A 19234-nucleotide genomic window follows, 5' to 3' on the forward strand; every position below is an offset into this window, starting at 1 on the left:
TAGGACCCCTGCCAAGTTCACTGGAGCTGGTGGTGGTGCAGCATCTTGTTCCCATAGCATTTGGAAGGCTCCCAGACCACAGCTGGAGAATGTGCTGGCACTTCTCTTAAGTGGCACCAGGTGGCAAAGTAAATGTGGCACAGGGACCTGAGGGAGGGGTGCCACATGCTGGCTGCAGTGTGTGTTGTGTGTTGGGGGACTCCCTTGTCTACAGCAAAAGCAAGGTGCCCAGCCATCCTGCTTGGATGCTAACCTCTACCAGCCCCCAATACCTCCATCCCCTCCATCATCCTCCATACTGGCTCCATGAAGCCCACCCTTTATGCTCCAAGCTGAGGGGGAGGGAAGATAATACATCTCTCACTGTCAGTTGAGACTAGCCCTTCAGCCAGTTTCTCATGCTGAGAGCCGAGCCTCCTCCTGGGCCATTGCTGACCCTGCCATGACTCAAGGACCCACATAAACTTCTAGCCTTTTCCCTGGTCCCATGCCCTCACCTCAGCAGTTGTTGGTTCCCTGACCTCACGCTGCTAGCTGCTGCCTGCTCAGTCCTGGCCTGTGCCATAGGCCAGTCCCTGCCTTGCATGTCCTCTCCCCTGCATCAGCCCTCTCCTCCACGATGCCTTCCCCAACCCTTCAGTGCCACTGCAGCTTCCCTCAGGGCTGACAGCACAGGGAGAAGTCCTGCCGGAGGCACAGACCCCATGTGGGAGTGGTGCCCACCAGACCAACCCTGTGGGCTTCAAGGGCAGGGTCTGCCCAGCAGAGATGCCCAAACCTTTGTTCAACAAAGGCAAGTGGAGGGCAAAAGCAGAGGACTGGGGCCAGGGGCTGGGCTCTGCCGCTGACCAGCTCTGTGGACATAGCTCCTGTGAAGTGGGGAATCCCCACCCACCAGGCCTGCAGGGAAGGCAGCTGTTGCTGTGATAAAGGCCCCAGGGGACCCCTCAGGCCTCAGTGGCAACCCACACTCTAAGTTTCTGATTAGGGCCTGAGGGGCTGCCTCCAAGACAGCCAGGGGTCTGCCAACCCTTATGGGCAGCTGGGGTAGGGGCATGAGCCCCTGGAAGGAAGCTGAAGGAAGCAGGCCGGGAGACAGCAGGCCATTCTCCTGAGAAATATCCTCTCTGGTGCCAGCATGAGCATCGGCTACAACTGTGACATCAAAGCAGAGTGAGACCCTGCGGTGCTGGCGCTACCAACACCATGCAGGAACAGTCCTGAGGCCTGAGGAGGGGGCAGCCGAGTGGGGGGCACAGGCATGCCCAGGGTGGGGGACTACCAGACCCCTTCATCCTCCAAGCTCCCCCCTGAATGTCAGGAGTCTTGGACTCCAATTCCAATGTTTCCACCAATTCCTGATTAACACAAAGGAGGGGGAAGTAAGCCACTGCACCTCTTGCTTTCAACCCAGAAACCGGCCCTTTAGCCAGCTTCTCACACTTCTCAGGCTGATGAGTCAGAAGTGTGATTCCCACTCAACGAATGCTGAGATGGAAGAGATGCAGGGCTTCATGCCAGTATTTGAACTTAGGCCTGTGTGCCTTCAAATAATAGCTACTATCTACCCCATGCCTTGGGGGGCACTCCCAGCAATGTCCCCTGTGACATGTGGAGGCACGCCGAAAAGCCAAGGCAGCAGCACAGCCCCCTGCACTTCACCCAGATCTTCTGATCCAATCTTCACAACTTGACAAGGCATGTAGAATGGGTTCTGTTTTCCAGACGGGGAAACTGAGGGTCCAAGAGGCACCCCCCAGGTTCTACAGAAAAAGCAGGGCTGGGATATACAGTCTTATCAGGCTGATGGAGTTCCAGTGCCCCCATCCCCTCCCTGCTTTGAATTGTTCTGAGTCAGTTTCCTCACCTGCAACATCAAAGTGGTGGATGAGACCTATGCTTTTCAAACTTTTTCTTAGCTGCAGACCCTCCATTCAAATGAAATTTTAAGTGGAAGTGTACCATGTCAGATGGATCAAGACTCGGTTCTAAGGGAGGGAGGGTGGGAGTGGGATGGAGTCCCATCAGCTAGACTCCCCCTCATCCTCTTTGCCCTCTGCCCATGCCCCCCACTCCCTGCCAGAGTTCAGAGGAACATGCGCCCTGCAGGGATGCTGGAAACCACAGGACTGGCTGCCCCAGGGCCTATCGAGCCCAACAGTCAGTGTTTATTCGGCCCAGCACCAAGTCACAGGGAAAACACCCCCAGGGTCAGTGGCCCTCACAGGTCTTCCAGGGAGGGACCCTCAGAGCGCTTCAGCAGGGACAGCAGGTTGAGGGCTGAGATGCCAGGCACATGGCCGGCACAGACCTGCAGCATGCGCACCAGACGCTGAGCCATGGAGACCCGAAAGTCTTCCACCTGCAGAGGAAAAGCAGAGAAGAGCTGTGAGCCGTGAGCCGTAAGCCAGAGCTGCCAGGGCTGGCCCTGCGCCCTTGACCAGAGCAGCTGTCCAGACTGCCAGTGGCACCATGGGGGACTGGGGTATTGGGACAGCCCAGAGCAGTGCTGCCCACCTCAGCCACACCACATAACAGAAACTGCTTCCAACCACCTTTGCTTGACTTGTCAAATCCTTCCCATAACCTCCAGAAAGAGACACCCATAGAACATGACTCCTGGCAGAGAGGCAATGAAGGCTTAGCAAGCAGGGTTGGCTAGGTGAAGAAGCCATCGGATCAGTCAGTGATTGCAGAGCAGGGATTCAAACCAAGGTTCTTTCCAGCCCACGCCCAGGCAGCACCATTCCAGGCTCACTTGCCTGGAATAGTAAGGTTCACAGGGATAGTAAGAGGGAGGGACAGGAGCCCTAGCCAGGGATCAGTAGGCACCAGAGCCCTTCCTTATCAGGGCATCTGTAGGGCTGGTGGGCACAGGGAGCTGTGGGGCGAGGGTACCTGACCTTGGCTACTGCCAGGCCACTAAGAGATGTTCTATAAAAATATTTGCCAGAAGAACAACTGATGACACTCAGATGTCTTCCTGTGGCCAACAGGTGTCCTCAGAATCATGTCTTCCTTCCCCTGGTTTCTCTCTACCTTGGGGAAGGGGGGCATTGCCACCCATTGAGCCACCCAAACCAGGAACTGGGGCATCCTCAGCTCCTCCTGCCCTCACTCCCACCATTTGGCATTTATGCCTTTTGGGCACTAAACCCAGTGGTAGCTTTTCAGTCCTCATCTCACTGGCTCTGCTAGCAGGATCTAAAGCAATCTGAAATACTGAATCTGCCCGACTTCCAGGAGCCTGTGTGTAACCAACTCTCCTCTTTGCCCCAGTATCTACAGGCTGGGGAGCCCCAGGCTCTCTCTCTGGAACCCTCATCTAGTTCATGGTTTTAAAACCACCATGGTTTTAATTACTGAGGACTCCCAGATTCTCTCTCCAGCCCAGACCTGCCCTCTGAATTTCAGACACACAGGTGTTGCTCCCTACTCAATTTCTTCACTTTGACGACTAAGAGACACCTTCATCTTATGTTCAAACCTGCTCCTCCTGCAGTCTTCCCCGCAGCGGCAAAAGCAACTCCATCCTTTGGAGCTCAGGCTGACAACCCAAGAGCCGTCCTAACTGCTTTCTCTTGGCCCTCATATCTGGGCCCCGGCACGATTCTGTGGGCTGTTCCCTGGAGACACACTCAGAGTGTCGACAACCTCCCTGTTTCCAGGCCAGTGTCTAGTCCAGGCCACTCTTAACTGGTCCTGAAATGATGCCTGAGCTATCTCCCCGGTTCTGCCCTTGGCTACCTCCAGGCTATTATTCTCCCAGCAGCCAGAGGAATCGTTTAAAACCCAAGTCAGTTCACATCCCTCCTGCTCCCCACCTTACCTCCAGCGGCTCCTGTTTACTCTGAAAGCCAAAGCCTCCTCCGTGACCCACAGGCCCCGCGAGTTCTGGCCCCTTCTTGCTCTGCCTGGTGCCTGCCGGTCTGTCCTTTGTATGTTCTGCTCAAGCCACCCAAGCTCTTTGCTGGATTTTGAATGCATCAGGTGAGTTCCAAACTTGTCTTTGTGCTTCTTCCTTCTAGTCTTTATTTAAAACTCACATCCTCAGTGAGACCCTTCCTGTCATCCTAAACTTTTCCCTTACCACCACCTTGTGGATTTCATATTTATTTTCTCACATTCCACTTCTTTACCTTGTTTGTCTCTTGTCTTCCCCACCAGAGTGGAGCTGGGACTTACTGCTGTTTCGTTTTCTATGCTTTACTCCAGGGCTTAGAATAGTGCTTGGCAACTGTAGATATACGGGAGAACTTTGTTGACTAAATCCTCTTACTCCAAGTTCTGGGGCCCTGGCCTCTGGACTCCATCTCCAGGCTGCTCTGCTCTAGCTCAGGCTCTGTGGCCCACCTCCTGCAGCAGCCTCAGCTATGGGCCCCTGCCTCCAGCTAGGCCTCCTCCAGTCCCCACATGCTCCAGAAATAGGGCATACAAACCAAGTGTGGCCATAGGACTCCTCTGCCCCATCACCTACAGCAAAGTCCCCCAGCCCTCCTCCACCAGTTGGGCCCTGCTGATGGCACCAGCTTTGCCAAGCCACCTGTGCATGTCCAAGCCCCTATCATTCACACACCATTCCTTCTGTCTGGAATTTACCCTCCCCACTCTTTCTCCAAACCCTGTCTACCAGATGAAATAACTGATTTTTTCTATCAGTACTTTTTACCAAAATACAGGCACAGGGCAATGGGGCATTTGAGGGATGTCCGTTGCTTAGTGGTAGCCATGCCTACAGCCAGACTTGGACTTTGCCAGAGTATCCCTCTTCCAAAACTGTTTTGAATTAACTCCAGTTTTCAGCCAGCTCATGGCCCGCCCACTTCATTTGCATATAATTCCAACAAAACCTTTTCCAACCACTAGAAAGAATGGACAGAGACCATCTCACAAAGTAGAGATAATAAAAAAATATGCCCCAGATGGCAAATTTTATAACATGTATATGCATTTGATACAGACTACACACCATGATCATCAGACTTTATTACAACTACCACCTGCTATGATAGAAGAAGGTAAAGAAGTTCAAAATCAGGAAACAGAACTGGAAACAGAAGAAGATGCAACACCTGTTCACGCTGACAGCTTACCCAATCAAGCAGATGTCAATTTCAGTCAAGAAACCTCAGTCTGAGCCCCCAGTCTTGGGGTTTGTTCATAGGAAACTTAAACCCACAAAGGATAGGTCAAGCCTACTTAAAATTAGGCCTAAGAGTCACCCCCAAGAGAACCTCTTTTGTTACTCAGATGTGACCTCTCTCTCCAGCCAACACAACAAGCAAACTCACCACCCTGTCTACATGGGACATGACTCCCAGGGGTGTGGACCTTCCTGGCAACACAGGACAGAAATCCTAGAATGAGCTGAGACTCAGCATCAAGGGATTGAGAAAACCTTCTCGACAAAGTGTCAATGACTGAGAGATCCCAGAGTCAAGAGGTTATCCTGGAGGTTATTCTTACGCATTAAATAGTTATCACCTTGTTATTCAAGATGTAATGGAGAGGCTGGAGGGAACTGCCTGAAAATGTGGAGCTGTGTTCCAGTAGCCATGTTTCTTGATGATGATTGTATAATGACATAGCTTTCACAATGTGACTGTGATTGTGAAAACCTTGTGTCCGATGCTCCTTTTATCTACCTTGTCAACAGATGAGCAGAACATATGGAATAAAAATAAATAATAGGGGGAACAAATGTTAAAATAAATTTAGAAAAAAAAAAGAAACCTCAGCCTCTCAAACCCAGACCTTCCCAAATCTAACCAACGCCATTCCAGGTCTAGCTGAGGTCACTCTCAGTTCCAATCCAGAAGCCATCCTTGTCTATCAGAGACCACTGACACTGTGGCAGAATGTGTAACTGCACCAGGAGAGGCCAACGTCCCTCAAGATACTACACCTACCTCAGCAGAGACCAACTAGTAAACTGCTGCCCTTTTTCAGGAGGACATTTCATTTATTGTTTAAGTAAAGTTGTTTTTTGAATTAAAAAAAAAAATGCAGGCAGTGTTTTTTAAGTCAAAGAGTAATGGTAGCAGTACCACTCCCACCCCACCCTTGAGCCTTGCTCCCCAGGGGCAACAATTTATAGCCCATGTAGCTGTTGTTTCTGGTATTTACCTCCTTATTTCTAAACAATTTGCGTATGCTATTATTTCTTGGCTTTTTATTTTGTTCTTCTGTTGACTTCCTACCTCAGAAGGGGACTAAATCTTATACCACCACATCCTCCGGTCAAATACACTCTACCCATCTCCCCAACACTGTTAAAGCACAATTTCCAGTTAAAACACTACAAGGCTGCTCAACTTGGTTACGAGTGACGTGAGTTCTGACGGCAGGCAAGCCCCTCGCTGCCAGTGAACCTCTTCACTGTCAACTGTGTTCCTAGTACTAATACCTACCTTCTCTCTCCTCTAAGCTCCTTCCCCACCCCATCTCCACCAGAGCTGTGAGTGCCCCTCCCTGTGCTCAGACACTGCAGGCATCCCAATCCAACCAGTCTGTCATCACTCCTGGAGCCCTCTGCCCTATTGCCCCAGGAGGGACCTATTCCAAGACCTCCCTTTCTTGTGTGGCAAAAGAGCACTCCGGCCAGTAGCTCTCTGAGGAAGGGCAAATGCAGGGAAAACTGAAATCATGCATGTGTGACTTTATCTTTATTTTACCCTTGCATTTGATTGATAAGGTGGTTAGATATGAAATTATAGGCTGGGAATAATTTTCCTTTAGAATTTGAAGGTATTAAATGCCATTGTCTTCTAACTTCTGATACTGCTGTTGACAAAGTCCATACAATTCTGTAAATGACTCTTTTCCTTGAGAAGTTTCCAAGATCTTTTCGTCATTCTCCTGTGTATTTTTCAAACCCTTTCTTAGGGCGGCGGTATAAGGAACCAGTTAAGAGGGAGGTAGTAGAGCCAGACTGCCTGGTTTTGAATTCCAGCTCTGGAACTTACCACTTGGGTGATTTAGGGCAAATTACTTAACCTGGGCCTCTATTTCCTTGTCTGTAGAATGGCGATTAAAGGACCTACCTAGAAGGGTTATATTTATAATTAAATAAGGTAATGCATGTGCTCTGATACCGTCAAACAGGGCACATGTATCTATGTGAACATTCATATACACTAAACCTCCTACGAAATCTTTCCTTGGCTTTTCCGATGGAAGTGACGGCTCAATTCCACTGCCAGGCTTCCACAGCCCTGCACCTCCTACCGCTGTTGTAGTATCATGTCTGCCTAGCTCCGTAGATTCCAGGAGGCCAGGGACAATGTCTGATTCCCTTGTGATCCCAGGGACCAGCATAGGGCCTGGCTCCCAGTGGGGGCCTAGGAAATAACTTCACCGGGCAAATGACACATCTGTAAAATGGGGCTGATCATTCCTGCCACACAAAGACCTCAAAATACCATGAGGCTCAGACTCAATTACATGGAGAAGCCAGCCCTGAAAAGAACATGGGCCTGAGGCGTGAAGACCCTCCAGATCTTGAGGACTTCATTCAAGGAAACCCCAGGCCTATGTTCTGAGCAGATGCATCTGCAGCCCCTGCTGCTGGCTGGAAACAGGCTGGGGCTCCTTGCTTTCTAGACAGTGGGGTATGGGCGAGAGAGAAGTTCTCAGGCTGGGAAGCACCAGGACCTGGCCTGGCCTGCCACCTCATGGCCACAAACAGAATTGCACAAGGGCACTGGGAACCACGTGGAGCCACAGGGCCACTCATACCAGCTTGGGGTGTGGAACAGAGTAGCTTCCCTTTTCAGATAAGAAAACGAAGGCTGCCTGGGAGTGACTTGTTCAAGGCCACCCGGCAGCAGGCTGGGATGGGAAAGAGAAGACGAGCTGCATTCCAAGCACTGACTCTAGATCTGCTTACTAGCTAGGTGACTGAGCCCAGATGTTGGAGCTTCCTCGGAGGTTTGTCATGAGGAGAGCCTGGCACAGGCTGTGAGATCAGAACATCAGCCTGGTCAGAAGTTCTTGTAAGAACCATCAAAATACCAAAAACAAATTGGTGATATTTAGATAAAGTATTTAGTCCTTATCAATGCACTGAAGAGTAACATCTTGGGGCAGGTCTAAAAATGACTGCAATGTTGAAAGAGTAATGAAATCTGTCCCAATCCTAATGTGGGAAGATGTCTCCAGGGGTAAAAGGCACAGATTCTCCCAATACTACTGACTTCTGTTGCCTACATTCATTTATCAAAGAAAAGGCTAAAAAAAAGAAACATTCTCCCCATTCAGGTTCACAGATCCTCTGAATTATACCCTTTGACCTGAGGGGTCGTCAATGGACCCCGGGATAGGAACTGTGTGAAGGACCCTGTGCTGACTCAGTTCTCTCTGCTTTGGGAACAGATGCAAGACCCAGAACAGCAGAAACATAAATGTTCAAAACACACCTCAACTCCAGTGCAGACAGACCTGGGCGCCCAAGGCAGACCCCCCAGAGCGGCAGCAGCAACTCCTGCTGAAGACCCATTAGTAAAAAGTTGAAGGGGTTCATACTGCATTAAAGAGGATTCAGAGCAAAACAGAAACCTGCTGTGCTGCCCCCACACAGGGCTTGCCTTGTGAGATCCACCAACAGGAGCTGGTCAGAGCAGAACTGATACAATATGCAGCCAACCAATCATCTACCCACCCCCCTACAAGTACCCCTACTGGGTGCCTGCAGTAGGGACTGGGACACTGGCTGAATCAAGACAGGTCTGCAGGGAGGGGAGGGGGCCTCTGGCATTTTGGGGTGGACACTAGGATGCAGCAGTTAATGAGACAGACATGATGCCTGGCCTCACAGCATGTGGGCCCCAAGAGGGAGTGAGAAGCTAAAACAGACCCACAGGTAAATAAGAGTTAGTTGTTAGTTATAATATAGAGAAAAGCAAGCAAAAGAACGAATGAACAGCATCGCCCTCATTTTAGTCATGCATTCTCAGGCTGAGGGTGACCTGCCAAGGTCACAGGCAGGGAGGGGAAAAGCCAGGGTCCCAACCAGGATCTGATGTCTCCCCATCAGGAACAGCCAGACCTTTCTGTAAGAATTCTGAATGCAGCCAAGTGAGCTGGTGCCCTTTCCCCACCTTGCGTTAGCATCCATCACCGAGTTAAAGAACCTCACCTCTAGGTCACAGAAGAGCAGGGGGCTTCGGTAGGTGTGGGCCAGCCTCGCAATGGTGTTCCGGTGAACGCTGCAGTGACTCTCCCGGCCCGCTGCAAAAAAGCCAAACACGTGGCAATTCTTTCATCTCTACTCGGGATTTTCTCAGCTGCAAGCCATGCAGTCGTGGGCAGAGTATTTCATTTCTCCTCTCTGGGCTTCAGCTTCTTCCTAGTCAGTGGGATGATAATCCTATACTACTATCCTTTCAGAGCAATCAAGATCAAATTAGAGAATGAGGCTGAAAAGGTTTTGAGGAAGTGCTCTATAAAAACATAAGCTTCCTCACCTATAAAATAAGGATAATAGCTCCTACCCCACTGAGTTACTATAACGATCCAATAAAAGTAATATCTAGAAATTACCTGGCATTCATTTATTCACCAGTGCTTACTGAGAATAATTTGTGCCAGGCCTGCCCCCCAAAGGAACTCACAGAGACATGCCAGCCACGCGTCAGTGACAGTGGCAAGTAGAGGCTCTGACAGAGGCACATGTAGTACAAATGCCACAAGAATCCAGAGGAGGCCATCTAATCAGATCACACTGGGCAGGTCAGGGAGGCCCCAGGAGGGGCAGTGGAGAAGGATGGGAAGGTATCTGCAGGGGGTAGCTAGACAAAAGTGGAAAAGAATATTGTAGGGAAGCCAGATTTGTCATCATCAGGGGCATGGGCTCTGGTATGTCACCTCTGTGAGTGATTTTCAGTTCTGCCACTTTTTAGCCATGGGGCCTCGGGCAAGTTACATGTCCCTGTGACCTCAATTTCCTCAGCTATAAAACAGATGCTGATATCTGCTTAAAAGGGTGGCTTGTTTTGAAGAATAAATGAAATAAAGAGCAAAGTACTTGAAACAGTGTCTGGGTATAGGGAATACTCAGTAAAGATTAGCTACTACTATTACCACCATTAATATGACAAAGACTCAGGAGCAGCAGGACTTGTTCAGAGAACTATAAACTAACCCGAAGAATGGGAGGGAAATAGGAGAGGAGCCTAGACAGGAAGGTAGAGGCCAGACTGCAAAATACCCTTTACAGGAGTACAGATTTCACTCAGAGCACAACAGGGAGCCATGAGGCTTCAGCAGAAACATTTGTTCAGATTTGATTTTTTTAAACTGTAAAATATAACATATATATAAAGTAAAGAAAGAAAAAAGCAATAATTTCAAAGTACACTTCAACAAAATAGTTACAGAACAGATCCCAGAGTTTGTCATGGACCACCATTCCATCATCTCAGAATTTTGCTTCTAGCTCCTCCAAAACACTGGAGGCTAGAAGGAATATTAATAAAGTGATTCAGCGGCCATACTCATTTTTAAAATCCCATTTTCTCTGCTATACCTCCTCCTTCTCCTTTAATCCTTCTTCCACTCTATACGGATCTTTGGGAAATGCCTGTTCTGATTTTAGCATGTTGAGAAGGGGTGTCCACACTGAAGATAGGGGGATGCAATAAATTAATAATCCTGGAGAAGCTGGTCCCTCTGATTTTCAGGATTTATCTGACCTTGGAACCCTCTGGGAACTATATGTTCCAGGAAGGCAAACCTAGTGCATGCAGCCTTTATAGAGCCTCGGTTCGAGTCTTGAGAGTTAACAGAAGTGATGTTGATTGGGGTTTGCAAACTATGGCACTATCTAATTGAGGCTTGCATAAGAGCAGCCTCCAGAACAGCCTCTTACTCCATTTGATCTCTCTTGGCTACTGATACCTTATTTCATTACACTTCCTTTCTCCCTTTTAGTTAGGAATGGGTTGTCGATCTCACAGGGTGTCATGGTCAGGGACATGTGTCAACTTGGCCAAGTGGTGGTACCTGTTTATCTGGTTGAGCAAGTGCTGGCCTGTCGCAATGAGGACATTTCATAGAATTAGATCATGATCACGTCAGCTGCATCTACAGCTGATTCCATTTGTAATCAGCCAAAGGGGAGTGTCTTCTACAATGAGTGATACTTAATCTAATCACGGGAAGCCTTAAGGAGGATTCAGAGGAGACAGGTTCCATTCCTGCTTTGGCTGGTGAGCCTCTCCTGTGGAGTTCATCCAGACCCTCCATCGGAGTCGTCAGCTTCACAACCTGCCCTGTGGATTTTGGACTCTGCGTTCCTGCGGTCATGTAAGACACTTTTATACATTTTATATTTGCAAGTGTTCCCTGCTGATTCCGTTTCTCTAGAGAACCCTAACCCATACACAGGGTCAGGGCCAGACCCATCCCCGGGGTTTATGCCCCACGTTGTCAGGGAGACTTTCACCCCTGAATGGCTTGTACCACATCACATAGCGGGCAGGGCAATGATTTTCACTGCAGAGTTGGGCTTAGAGAGAGAGAGGTCACATCAGATTTGATTTTAGAAAGCCTGAGAACAGGTCAGATTCTAATGTCCTTGCTCTTTCCACCACCCCCCAGGCTGCCTAAGCATGGCTGGCCGGCCGCAGCTCTCCCTGGGTGAGGGTGGCCAGGCCAGGCAAGGGGTACACTTACCGCCTGAGGCGAGGAAGCACACCTTTCCCAGGAAGAAGCCGGCATCCAAGTGGCACAGGGACTCCTCCACATTCTGGAGGCTGGGTGATCAGGCCAGAGTGAGAAAGAAGCCAGAGGATAAAACCCTTACAACAGAGAAAGCAGAATGCCCTACTCCTCTGATCTCAGAGAGGCCAGAAATTGAAATGAGGGTGCTAGGAAAAGGCCCTGAAGGAATATTTTGTCCTTTAATCTTTTTTTAACTACTTTAATTACAAAATAGCTCATGCCTATGAAACGATTCCATAGTAAATTTGTCTGTTTAAATGAGAAGTAAAAGCCCCCTCCCTCAGTACCACTTTCCACTCTCAATTCCCTGGAAGTAACTGCTGCCAACAGTTTGGGGTACAATTCTTCTAGAATTTTTTCATAAGAAAATACTCAGAGATCTGTATAAGCACATACTTGGTTTTTTATAAACCTCAAGTGGGGTCATATAAATGTATTATTCTGCAATTTGCCATCTTTAATGCAACCACTTAACATCTAACTCCTTACCAGTTTATGCAGGTATGTTATGTTCTTTGGAATGACCACACAGCAAACCACAATCTAACCATCCTCCCAGTGATGGATATTAAGAGGTCTCCAGTTTTTCACTATTATAAAGAATGCTGCCACGAACATTCTTTTACACCATTCTTTTACACTATCCTTGCACATCCATGCAAATGTTTCCGTGGGACAAACCCTAGAAGTAGAATGGCTGGGTCAAAGCTTAGGTCTTTTATAAACATTGACAGGTACTGCCAAATTGCTTTCAATAAAGTCATAATGATTTCCAGTTGTACCAATTGTATAAGAAAAGTTCTTTTCCCCAAACAGCGGTAGTCTGGCCTCCTGGGCCACAGCTTTCATTTGCTGGTGTCCAGGCAGTGAAGAAGGAACCTGCTATCTCCTGGCCAAAAGTCATCTTGGTTAGGTGGCCCAAGACAAGGTTTCAGACAGAAAGAACAAGGCTTGAGGCCCATGGTAGACATGGAGTCGGGGCAGAGCCTGAGGGTGGCTATGGAACAGGGTCTCTCCAAAGACTGGTCAATGTCTCTTTCAGTGAACAGAGAGTCCTCACACCCAAAAGTAGTAGTTCTCATGGGACAGGCCTGTGGCCACCATGGCAGATCTCAGCTCTCCCTGTCCTTCAAGGGCCTGAACTACTGCTGCCTGGTTTTCAGGGAACAAGGTTGGATGCATCCTATTGCTATATAAATATGGAGTCTCTATGCTCTGGTTACCTCTGGTAAAGAGGGTTTTTTACCATGCCTTCCCTGACCCTCACCTGACTTGGTGTCTGCCTGGATTTCTGTGCTGGACCCTGAGTCCCTGCCTAACCTTAGTGAGCTGACCCTGGGCAGAGGGAACGGATGGGCCTGACTTCTATACTCTCTGGGCTGGAAGCAGTCCTGTTTCCAGGCTTCCCCACACCACAAGGTGGTGCAGGCTGGGCCACAAACATCACTGCCATTTGTGCTGTCACTGCCTGGGCCCCCAAACAGACCTGGTTCGCCACTCACATAGGCCTTCACAGTCTTCCAAATGCACTCCATGTCTTCCCACCAACCCTTTACACTAACCCTTGCCCTGAAACATTCTGCTCACTCCTATCTTCAACTGGCTAATTCCTCATCTTTCAGGCGTTGATTTATACATCACCTCTGCCGGAAAGTCTACCCTAACCTCCCAACTCTAGTTCCTGGACTCATAGCCCAACATTCCCTTCTTTCACAGCACAGATCCCAGGTGCTGTAATTGTCTACTCAGAATCCCAGTGTCCTCTTGCACTGGACTGGGAGCTGTTGAGGACAAGGGGTCTGCTTTAGTCATCTCTGTGCCTGCTGCCAGGCACAAAGAGTAGGCCTCAGAGAGCATTAGCTAAACCAGCAGATGACACTATCGGGCTTTTCAGTGTCTTTTACCCACTGACTCCTTCTTCCTCACCCTCTAGGTTAGGCCCTAGCAGTCTCTCCCTGCCTCTTCTCCTTCCCATCACAAATGAGGTCACTCTCCCAGAATCCACCCACACACAAACACACACCCCAGTCCCAAGGCAGGTCCTTCTGATCCCAACAGCCCCACCCTGTCCTCTGGTTCTCACCTGTATTTGCTGTGAAGGTTGACCACAAACACAATCAGGTCAATTCGGGGCCGATTCACATTTGAGGGCAGAGGAAGGGACCTTGTCAAGTGACTGAAAAACAAGAAATTGCAGGACTAAAGATCTTTGTAGCTACCGCACAGTGACTATTCACACACGCCAGGGACTCATCACCTGTTCACCTGATGCTCTTGCAGGCAAGCCTCCTCAGGTGAGCACAGGGCATGGCAGAGCAGGGAACTCCATTCATGCCAGCTCTTGCTCTGCCCAGCCCCATCCTGAGAACTGCTCATACCTACCTGGGCACCCACGGGCTACTCCTGCCAACTTCTAGAGCCAGGCGAGATCTGAGATGTGGTTCTCACCTAGATCAGGGGAATTTGAAGCACTCACAGCAGCCGCTATTTCTCCCTCATAATGCCTATCCTTAGGGCAACATAATGTAATATTTGTTTCATGCCCATTTAGCTAGAGTAATAAACTCCATGAGGTCAGGGAATGCATCTGCCTGGTTCACACTTTAACCCCCATGCCCTGTGCTGTACATGTTGGTGGCACTGAGTGGTTGTTGAACATCCTCGAATAGGAAGTGGAGCCTGACCCAAGTAATCAGTCCCGATGACCCCTCCTGCCTCCCTCTGTCAGAAGGAGCTGTTTAGTAGCTGCTGCGGCAAGAGGGAAGTTCGGATATAAACGGCGATGGGGCTAGCCAGTCATGCTGCATGTGGGGATGGAGATCAGGCTCTGAAGAAGGGGTGTGGGCTGTGGAGCGCAGGGGTTAAGACTGAACCCCTTTGTAGCAAGACAGAAGTGGGCTTAAGTCCCATTTCTGCCAATTGTCAGCCATGTCCTTATGTTAGTCCACAAACTTCTCTGAGCCTCAGTTTCTTCATTTTAAAATTGGAAAAATGAAAGTACTTACTTCATTATGGCTGTGAGGTTTAAATGAGATTACATGTTTCAAGACTTACAACAGTGCCTGAAACAATCACCATCAACTGCCACTACCACCCTCATCATTCTGGACTTGATCTCCTATTGTCAAACCTGAAAGGAATCTCTTCACATTCCCACTTCTGCCCATTTCCATGCATTCCTACAGCCGGCTGCCCCTCCCTCAACTTATCTGCTCTCTACCTCTAAAATTACATTTAGGCAACACATACAGAAAATAACTCAAGAAATACCAAAAAGTACAAAACCACAAAAATTAAAGCACAAACAGATATCTCCAAAAGTCCAGCCACCTAGAAATTACCACTGCTAACATTAGAACATTTTTCTAAATATCTCTTTGTGTGTGTGTGTGTGTGTATATATATATATGCATGTACACAGACAACAGATATAATCTAAAAAAATAACAGTATTAATTTTATTTTATTTGAATTTAATATAAGCAAAACAACTAAAGTGGAACTAAAATAGATGAACTTTGGATAATTTTTTTTTATCAGAGAAGGTGTGGGTTCACAGAACAATCATGTATAAAATACAGGAAAAATATGGAACGCTTCACGAATTTGTGTGCCATCCTTGTGCAGGGGCCATGCTAATCTTCTCTGTATCATTCTAATTTTAGTATATGCGCCACCAAAGCAAGCATGGATAAATTATTTTTTAATCACAAGAGGGTGGCTCCTAAAAGATTCCAATAATATTATGAAAAAAACATTGAGGCTGGTATTTCTCTTTTTTTTTTTTGGGGGGGTGCAGGGTCCAGGAATTGAACCCAGGTTTTCTGCATGAAAGGCCAGCATTCTATCACTGAACCACGAGGTTGGTATAATTTTTAATTTCATTTCAATTTTATCTACATTGAATTGATACCCTATTACGAAAAATGAGAAAAATTAACATTTTTATATTTTATCCTACTGTTCTGACAAGATTTATAAGTAAACATTTACATGATTATTACTATGTACATTTATATTTTGCTTTAACTATAACTCTGGGCCCAGGATGGTGAAGCTGCTACTCTAGAACTGCTGGTTCCCATGGGAGAAGCACACTGGAGGGTCTCTCAGTGGCAATCTAACGCTCAGCAATGAAAAGACGATTAGTTTTGCTCACAACTCACATGGCCCCATATATTCACCAGAAACCAAGAATTCCTGTTACATGTTCCCAAACACAGAAATCTGGAAATATTTGGCAATGGAATGAATAATGAACATATAGGTTTAAAGAATTACTTACCCTTGAAGTTTTAATCACTTAACTAAGATGTAACATGGAATCAAGTGTTCTGTATCCGTTTTTCTTGAAATAGATTTATCCCTTTTAAAGGACAGATTCAAATCTTCATTAATTTAGGGAAGTTTTCTTCTATTACACCTTTGAAATGCTTGTTGTGATTTTCCCAAAACCACCTTTTTTGTAAATAATTAAATTTTCTATTGTGTCTATTCTAATGCTTGCCCTTTCTAAGTATTCATTAGATAAATCTCAAATGCTGTTATTTTGGTCCTTTTTTTTAGAAATTGCTGCAATGTGAACCCCCAGAGCCTATCCTTCTATCAGAGAAAAAGATACCCATGCACATTCAATCTCTTGACTTTCTCCAGCAGCTATTTCTCCTCTCCACCAGGCTGAAGAAGTAAAACGGGGAGCATATTTCTTTTTATTTTTTTTTCTCCAAATCTTAGGGGCACAAGAGGGAGTGGGTACGGGTAGGCTTTTGTTGTGGGAGTGGAGTTAATAGGCATAGGATGTCAGGATTTTTAGCTTCTTCCTTTGGCTTTTGAAGTTTACAGCCTCAGGTTCTGTTTTGTATAGTTGCTGCTGGTGAAGCCTGCTGATTTTTGCTAGTTTCTCATTCATTCCACTAGGTTTTGCGAGAAGAAATGTTTATAGTTCAGCCTCACTTCACCACCTTTACCAGGAAATCCTTACCTTCCACTTTTACTAGCTCAAGACATATCAAGCATCCTCTGGCCTCAAAAGTTTTTCTTGAACTTCTGCCCAAATGAGTCAGATTAATTCAGCAAATATTCAATCGAGTATCTACTCTGTGCCAGCTATGGATTCACCAGTGAGCAGAAGTCAAAGCTCCTGCATCAAGAGGCTGACCGTCTATGGGGGAGACAGACTGGAAACAAGTAAACAGATGCACAGGCGACAGCTGCTACGAGGAAAATGGAACGAGGTGGTGATCGAGAGCGCAGGTGGACACTTCAGGAGGGAAGGCGTGAAGGAGCCGGCAGCGGGACGCTGCGGGTCGAGGCCTCCCAGGCGGGGTCCGCCTGGAGACGCGGAGGCTGGACAGCGGCCCCCTCCCTTCCCTCCACGCCCCGGCCCCGGCTACTTACACTTTCAGCTCGGAGGCGCAGTCCTTCCGGAGCATCGCGTCCGCCAGCTGCTGTAGAAGAGCATCCTCCGCGCCCACCAGCTGCCCGGAGAGAGAAGGCGACTTCTCTCACAGCAGCCGCTTCCGGAGGGCCGGGCACAGACCCACGGTCGGGCCACAGACCCAAGGCGCCCGCCACTCCCAGGACTCCGGCTCCTGCTCGGAGGGTGCCATGTTCCGAGGCCTCCAACGGGCAGGCAGGGTTGAGGGCCGCACGGCTCTCGCCGCGGTCCTGAATGCGTCCCCGGACCCGCCAGGCCTCTCCCGGCGGCGCGGGAAAACCAGCTCCCCGCGCCCCGCCCCTCCTGGAAGGAGCCCATGACGCACCAATGTAGGGAGCCGCCTGGCAGCCTCAGGGAGCGGCTATTCGGATTGGCTCAGAGCGTGGCTCTCCCGCCTCCCCCCGCCCGCGAAAGAGTGCGCGCGCCAGCGCCTCAGGACTCAGAGGGGACAGCGGCCTAGGCTGTGGCCGAGGAGGAAATGCGGGCTGGTGTAGCGAGGCTACCGGCACCTACCAAGATGGTAGCTGTGTTCAGGCCGGGCAACTTGTCCAGAGGCCTCAACACCGACATCTCGGTCGCAGGGCCGACCGACGGCTGTTGAGCTGAGCGCGCGACTTTCAAACCGCCCTGAGGCCCGCCCCTTGGGCAGGGCGAGGGCTGCATGGCCTTTGGGGGGGGGGGCGGGGCTTCGCGGGAGCTGCGGCACCCTTTTAAAGGAACCGCTACCTCCTTTTATGAGGGGCAGGGTTCCCTCACTGGCTCCGGGCAAATAAGGTGCTGCTGGCTGAAGAAGGCTCTCAGTGATTCTTTCGCTCACTTTTATTTGTTCATACTCATTTCACAGTGCTCCAAACATGCTCTGCAACCACCCCCCACCCCCTGTCTTCCCATTCAGTTGATGGTAATGGCCATTCTTGCAGCTGCTCAGTACAAAACCTTGGGGGCATTCTTGGCTCCTCATCTCACACCTCACATGCCATGCGTAAGCAGACCTGACAATTCTACTCTTAAAATGTATCCAGAGGCTGGCCACGTCCTACAACCACCACCACCCCCTGGACCAAGTCACTGTCACCTCTCACCTGGACAGTTGCCACAGCCTCTCATAGGCTCCCTGCTTCCAACAGGCTACAGGCTGTTCTCCACACAGACTGCTTTTAAAGCGGAAATGTAGGCAAGACACCTCTCTTATCAAAACCCTCCAATCGTGCCCATCTCACTCAGGGTACATTGCAAACGCCTTCCATTACATTGGAGGCCCTGGTCCCTGACAACCTCCCGGACCTCATTTCCTGTCCCTTCCCTTCTAATAGCCCCTCCAGCCACACAGGTGTCTGGGCTTTCACTCAAACACCACAGATATGCTCCTTCCTCAGGACCTTTGCCACTGCCGTTCCCTCTGGCTGAAGTGCTTTTCTCTCCAATAAAAACATGGGTTGTTTCCCCACTTTATTCATGTTTCTGCTCTAATGTCACCTTATCAGAGGGAGACTTCCTGAAACTATTCACTGTTGCAAGCCCCTCATACTCGTTTCTCCTCTTTTTCTACTCTGCTTTCTACTTAACATTTATCTCTGCTTCACATACCGTTATCAAGATCTGTGTGTCTGCACTTACAAGCTAATTAAAGTAGCCTGTTACTGTTTCGTGGATACTGGCAGAAGTCCTAAGCCTCCTGGGTCAAAGATGAAGGTCTTCGAAACTCACGTTAAAAACAGTAGCTAGACCCCACTGCCGTGAGGTCCCTGGACCCCACCTCCTGCTCTGCCTTCTCCTCCTGCCTCCTCTCTCTCCTCTGGGGCCCCTGTCCCCATGAACATGCTGGGCCCAGGTCTGGATCCTGCTGCCTAGGCCACTACTACCCGCCTCTGCCAACCACAACAAGGGACCGGAGGCAGAGGGGGACGTGGATCTGCAGGAGGCAGGACAGCTTCGGGGCGGAGGAGCAGATGGCAGTGGCCATTACCAGCATCCAGCAGGAGGCGCTCGGTGACCACAACATGCAGTAACAGCTCCGTACAGAGACTAAGGGAAGACAGGTAACATACCGAGCGACTGATGGCCCGCTGGATAGCC

The 19234-nt window shown here is 49.0% G+C and overlaps 1 protein-coding gene and 1 non-coding gene across 2 annotated transcripts; both read right to left on the minus strand.

Moving 5' to 3' along the window:
- Positions 1 to 2108: 2108 nt before the first annotated feature.
- Positions 2109 to 17822, minus strand: CENPM (centromere protein M). Its single transcript, XM_077169019.1, has 6 exons — positions 17672 to 17822; positions 17119 to 17198; positions 13805 to 13897; positions 11674 to 11753; positions 9137 to 9228; positions 2109 to 2362 (listed from the first exon to the last, which is right to left on the minus strand). Exons 1-6 carry the CDS (start codon positions 17819 to 17821, stop codon positions 2222 to 2224), a joined length of 636 nt encoding a protein of 211 aa, XP_077025134.1. The 5' UTR covers position 17822; the 3' UTR covers positions 2109 to 2221.
- On the minus strand, positions 15304 to 15408 carry LOC143642941 (U6 spliceosomal RNA). The gene has a single exon (XR_013155999.1). It is a non-coding gene; the product is annotated as a U6 spliceosomal RNA (small nuclear RNA).
- Positions 17823 to 19234: the final 1412 nt, after the last annotated feature.

The sequence above is a fragment of the Tamandua tetradactyla genome, chromosome 7 (assembly GCF_023851605.1).
Source record: "Tamandua tetradactyla isolate mTamTet1 chromosome 7, mTamTet1.pri, whole genome shotgun sequence".
NCBI lineage: Eukaryota > Metazoa > Chordata > Mammalia > Pilosa > Myrmecophagidae > Tamandua > Tamandua tetradactyla.

What these genes read in the sequence shown, in the direction of transcription:
- CENPM (XM_077169019.1), bottom strand. Translation starts at nt 17,821, where the DNA reads ATGCAGCCCTCGCCCTGCCCAAGGGGCGGGCCTCAGGGCGGTTTGAAA. An exon ending in AACCTTCACAGCAAATACAG is followed by an intron (nt 11,754 to 13,804) that starts GTGAGAACCAGA and finishes CTGATCACCCAG; the next exon opens with CCTCCAGAATGTGGAGGAGT. An exon ending in TGCTCTTCTGTGACCTAGAG is followed by an intron (nt 2,363 to 9,136) that starts GTGAGGTTCTTT and finishes TTTCCTCTGCAG; the next exon opens with GTGGAAGACTTTCGGGTCTC.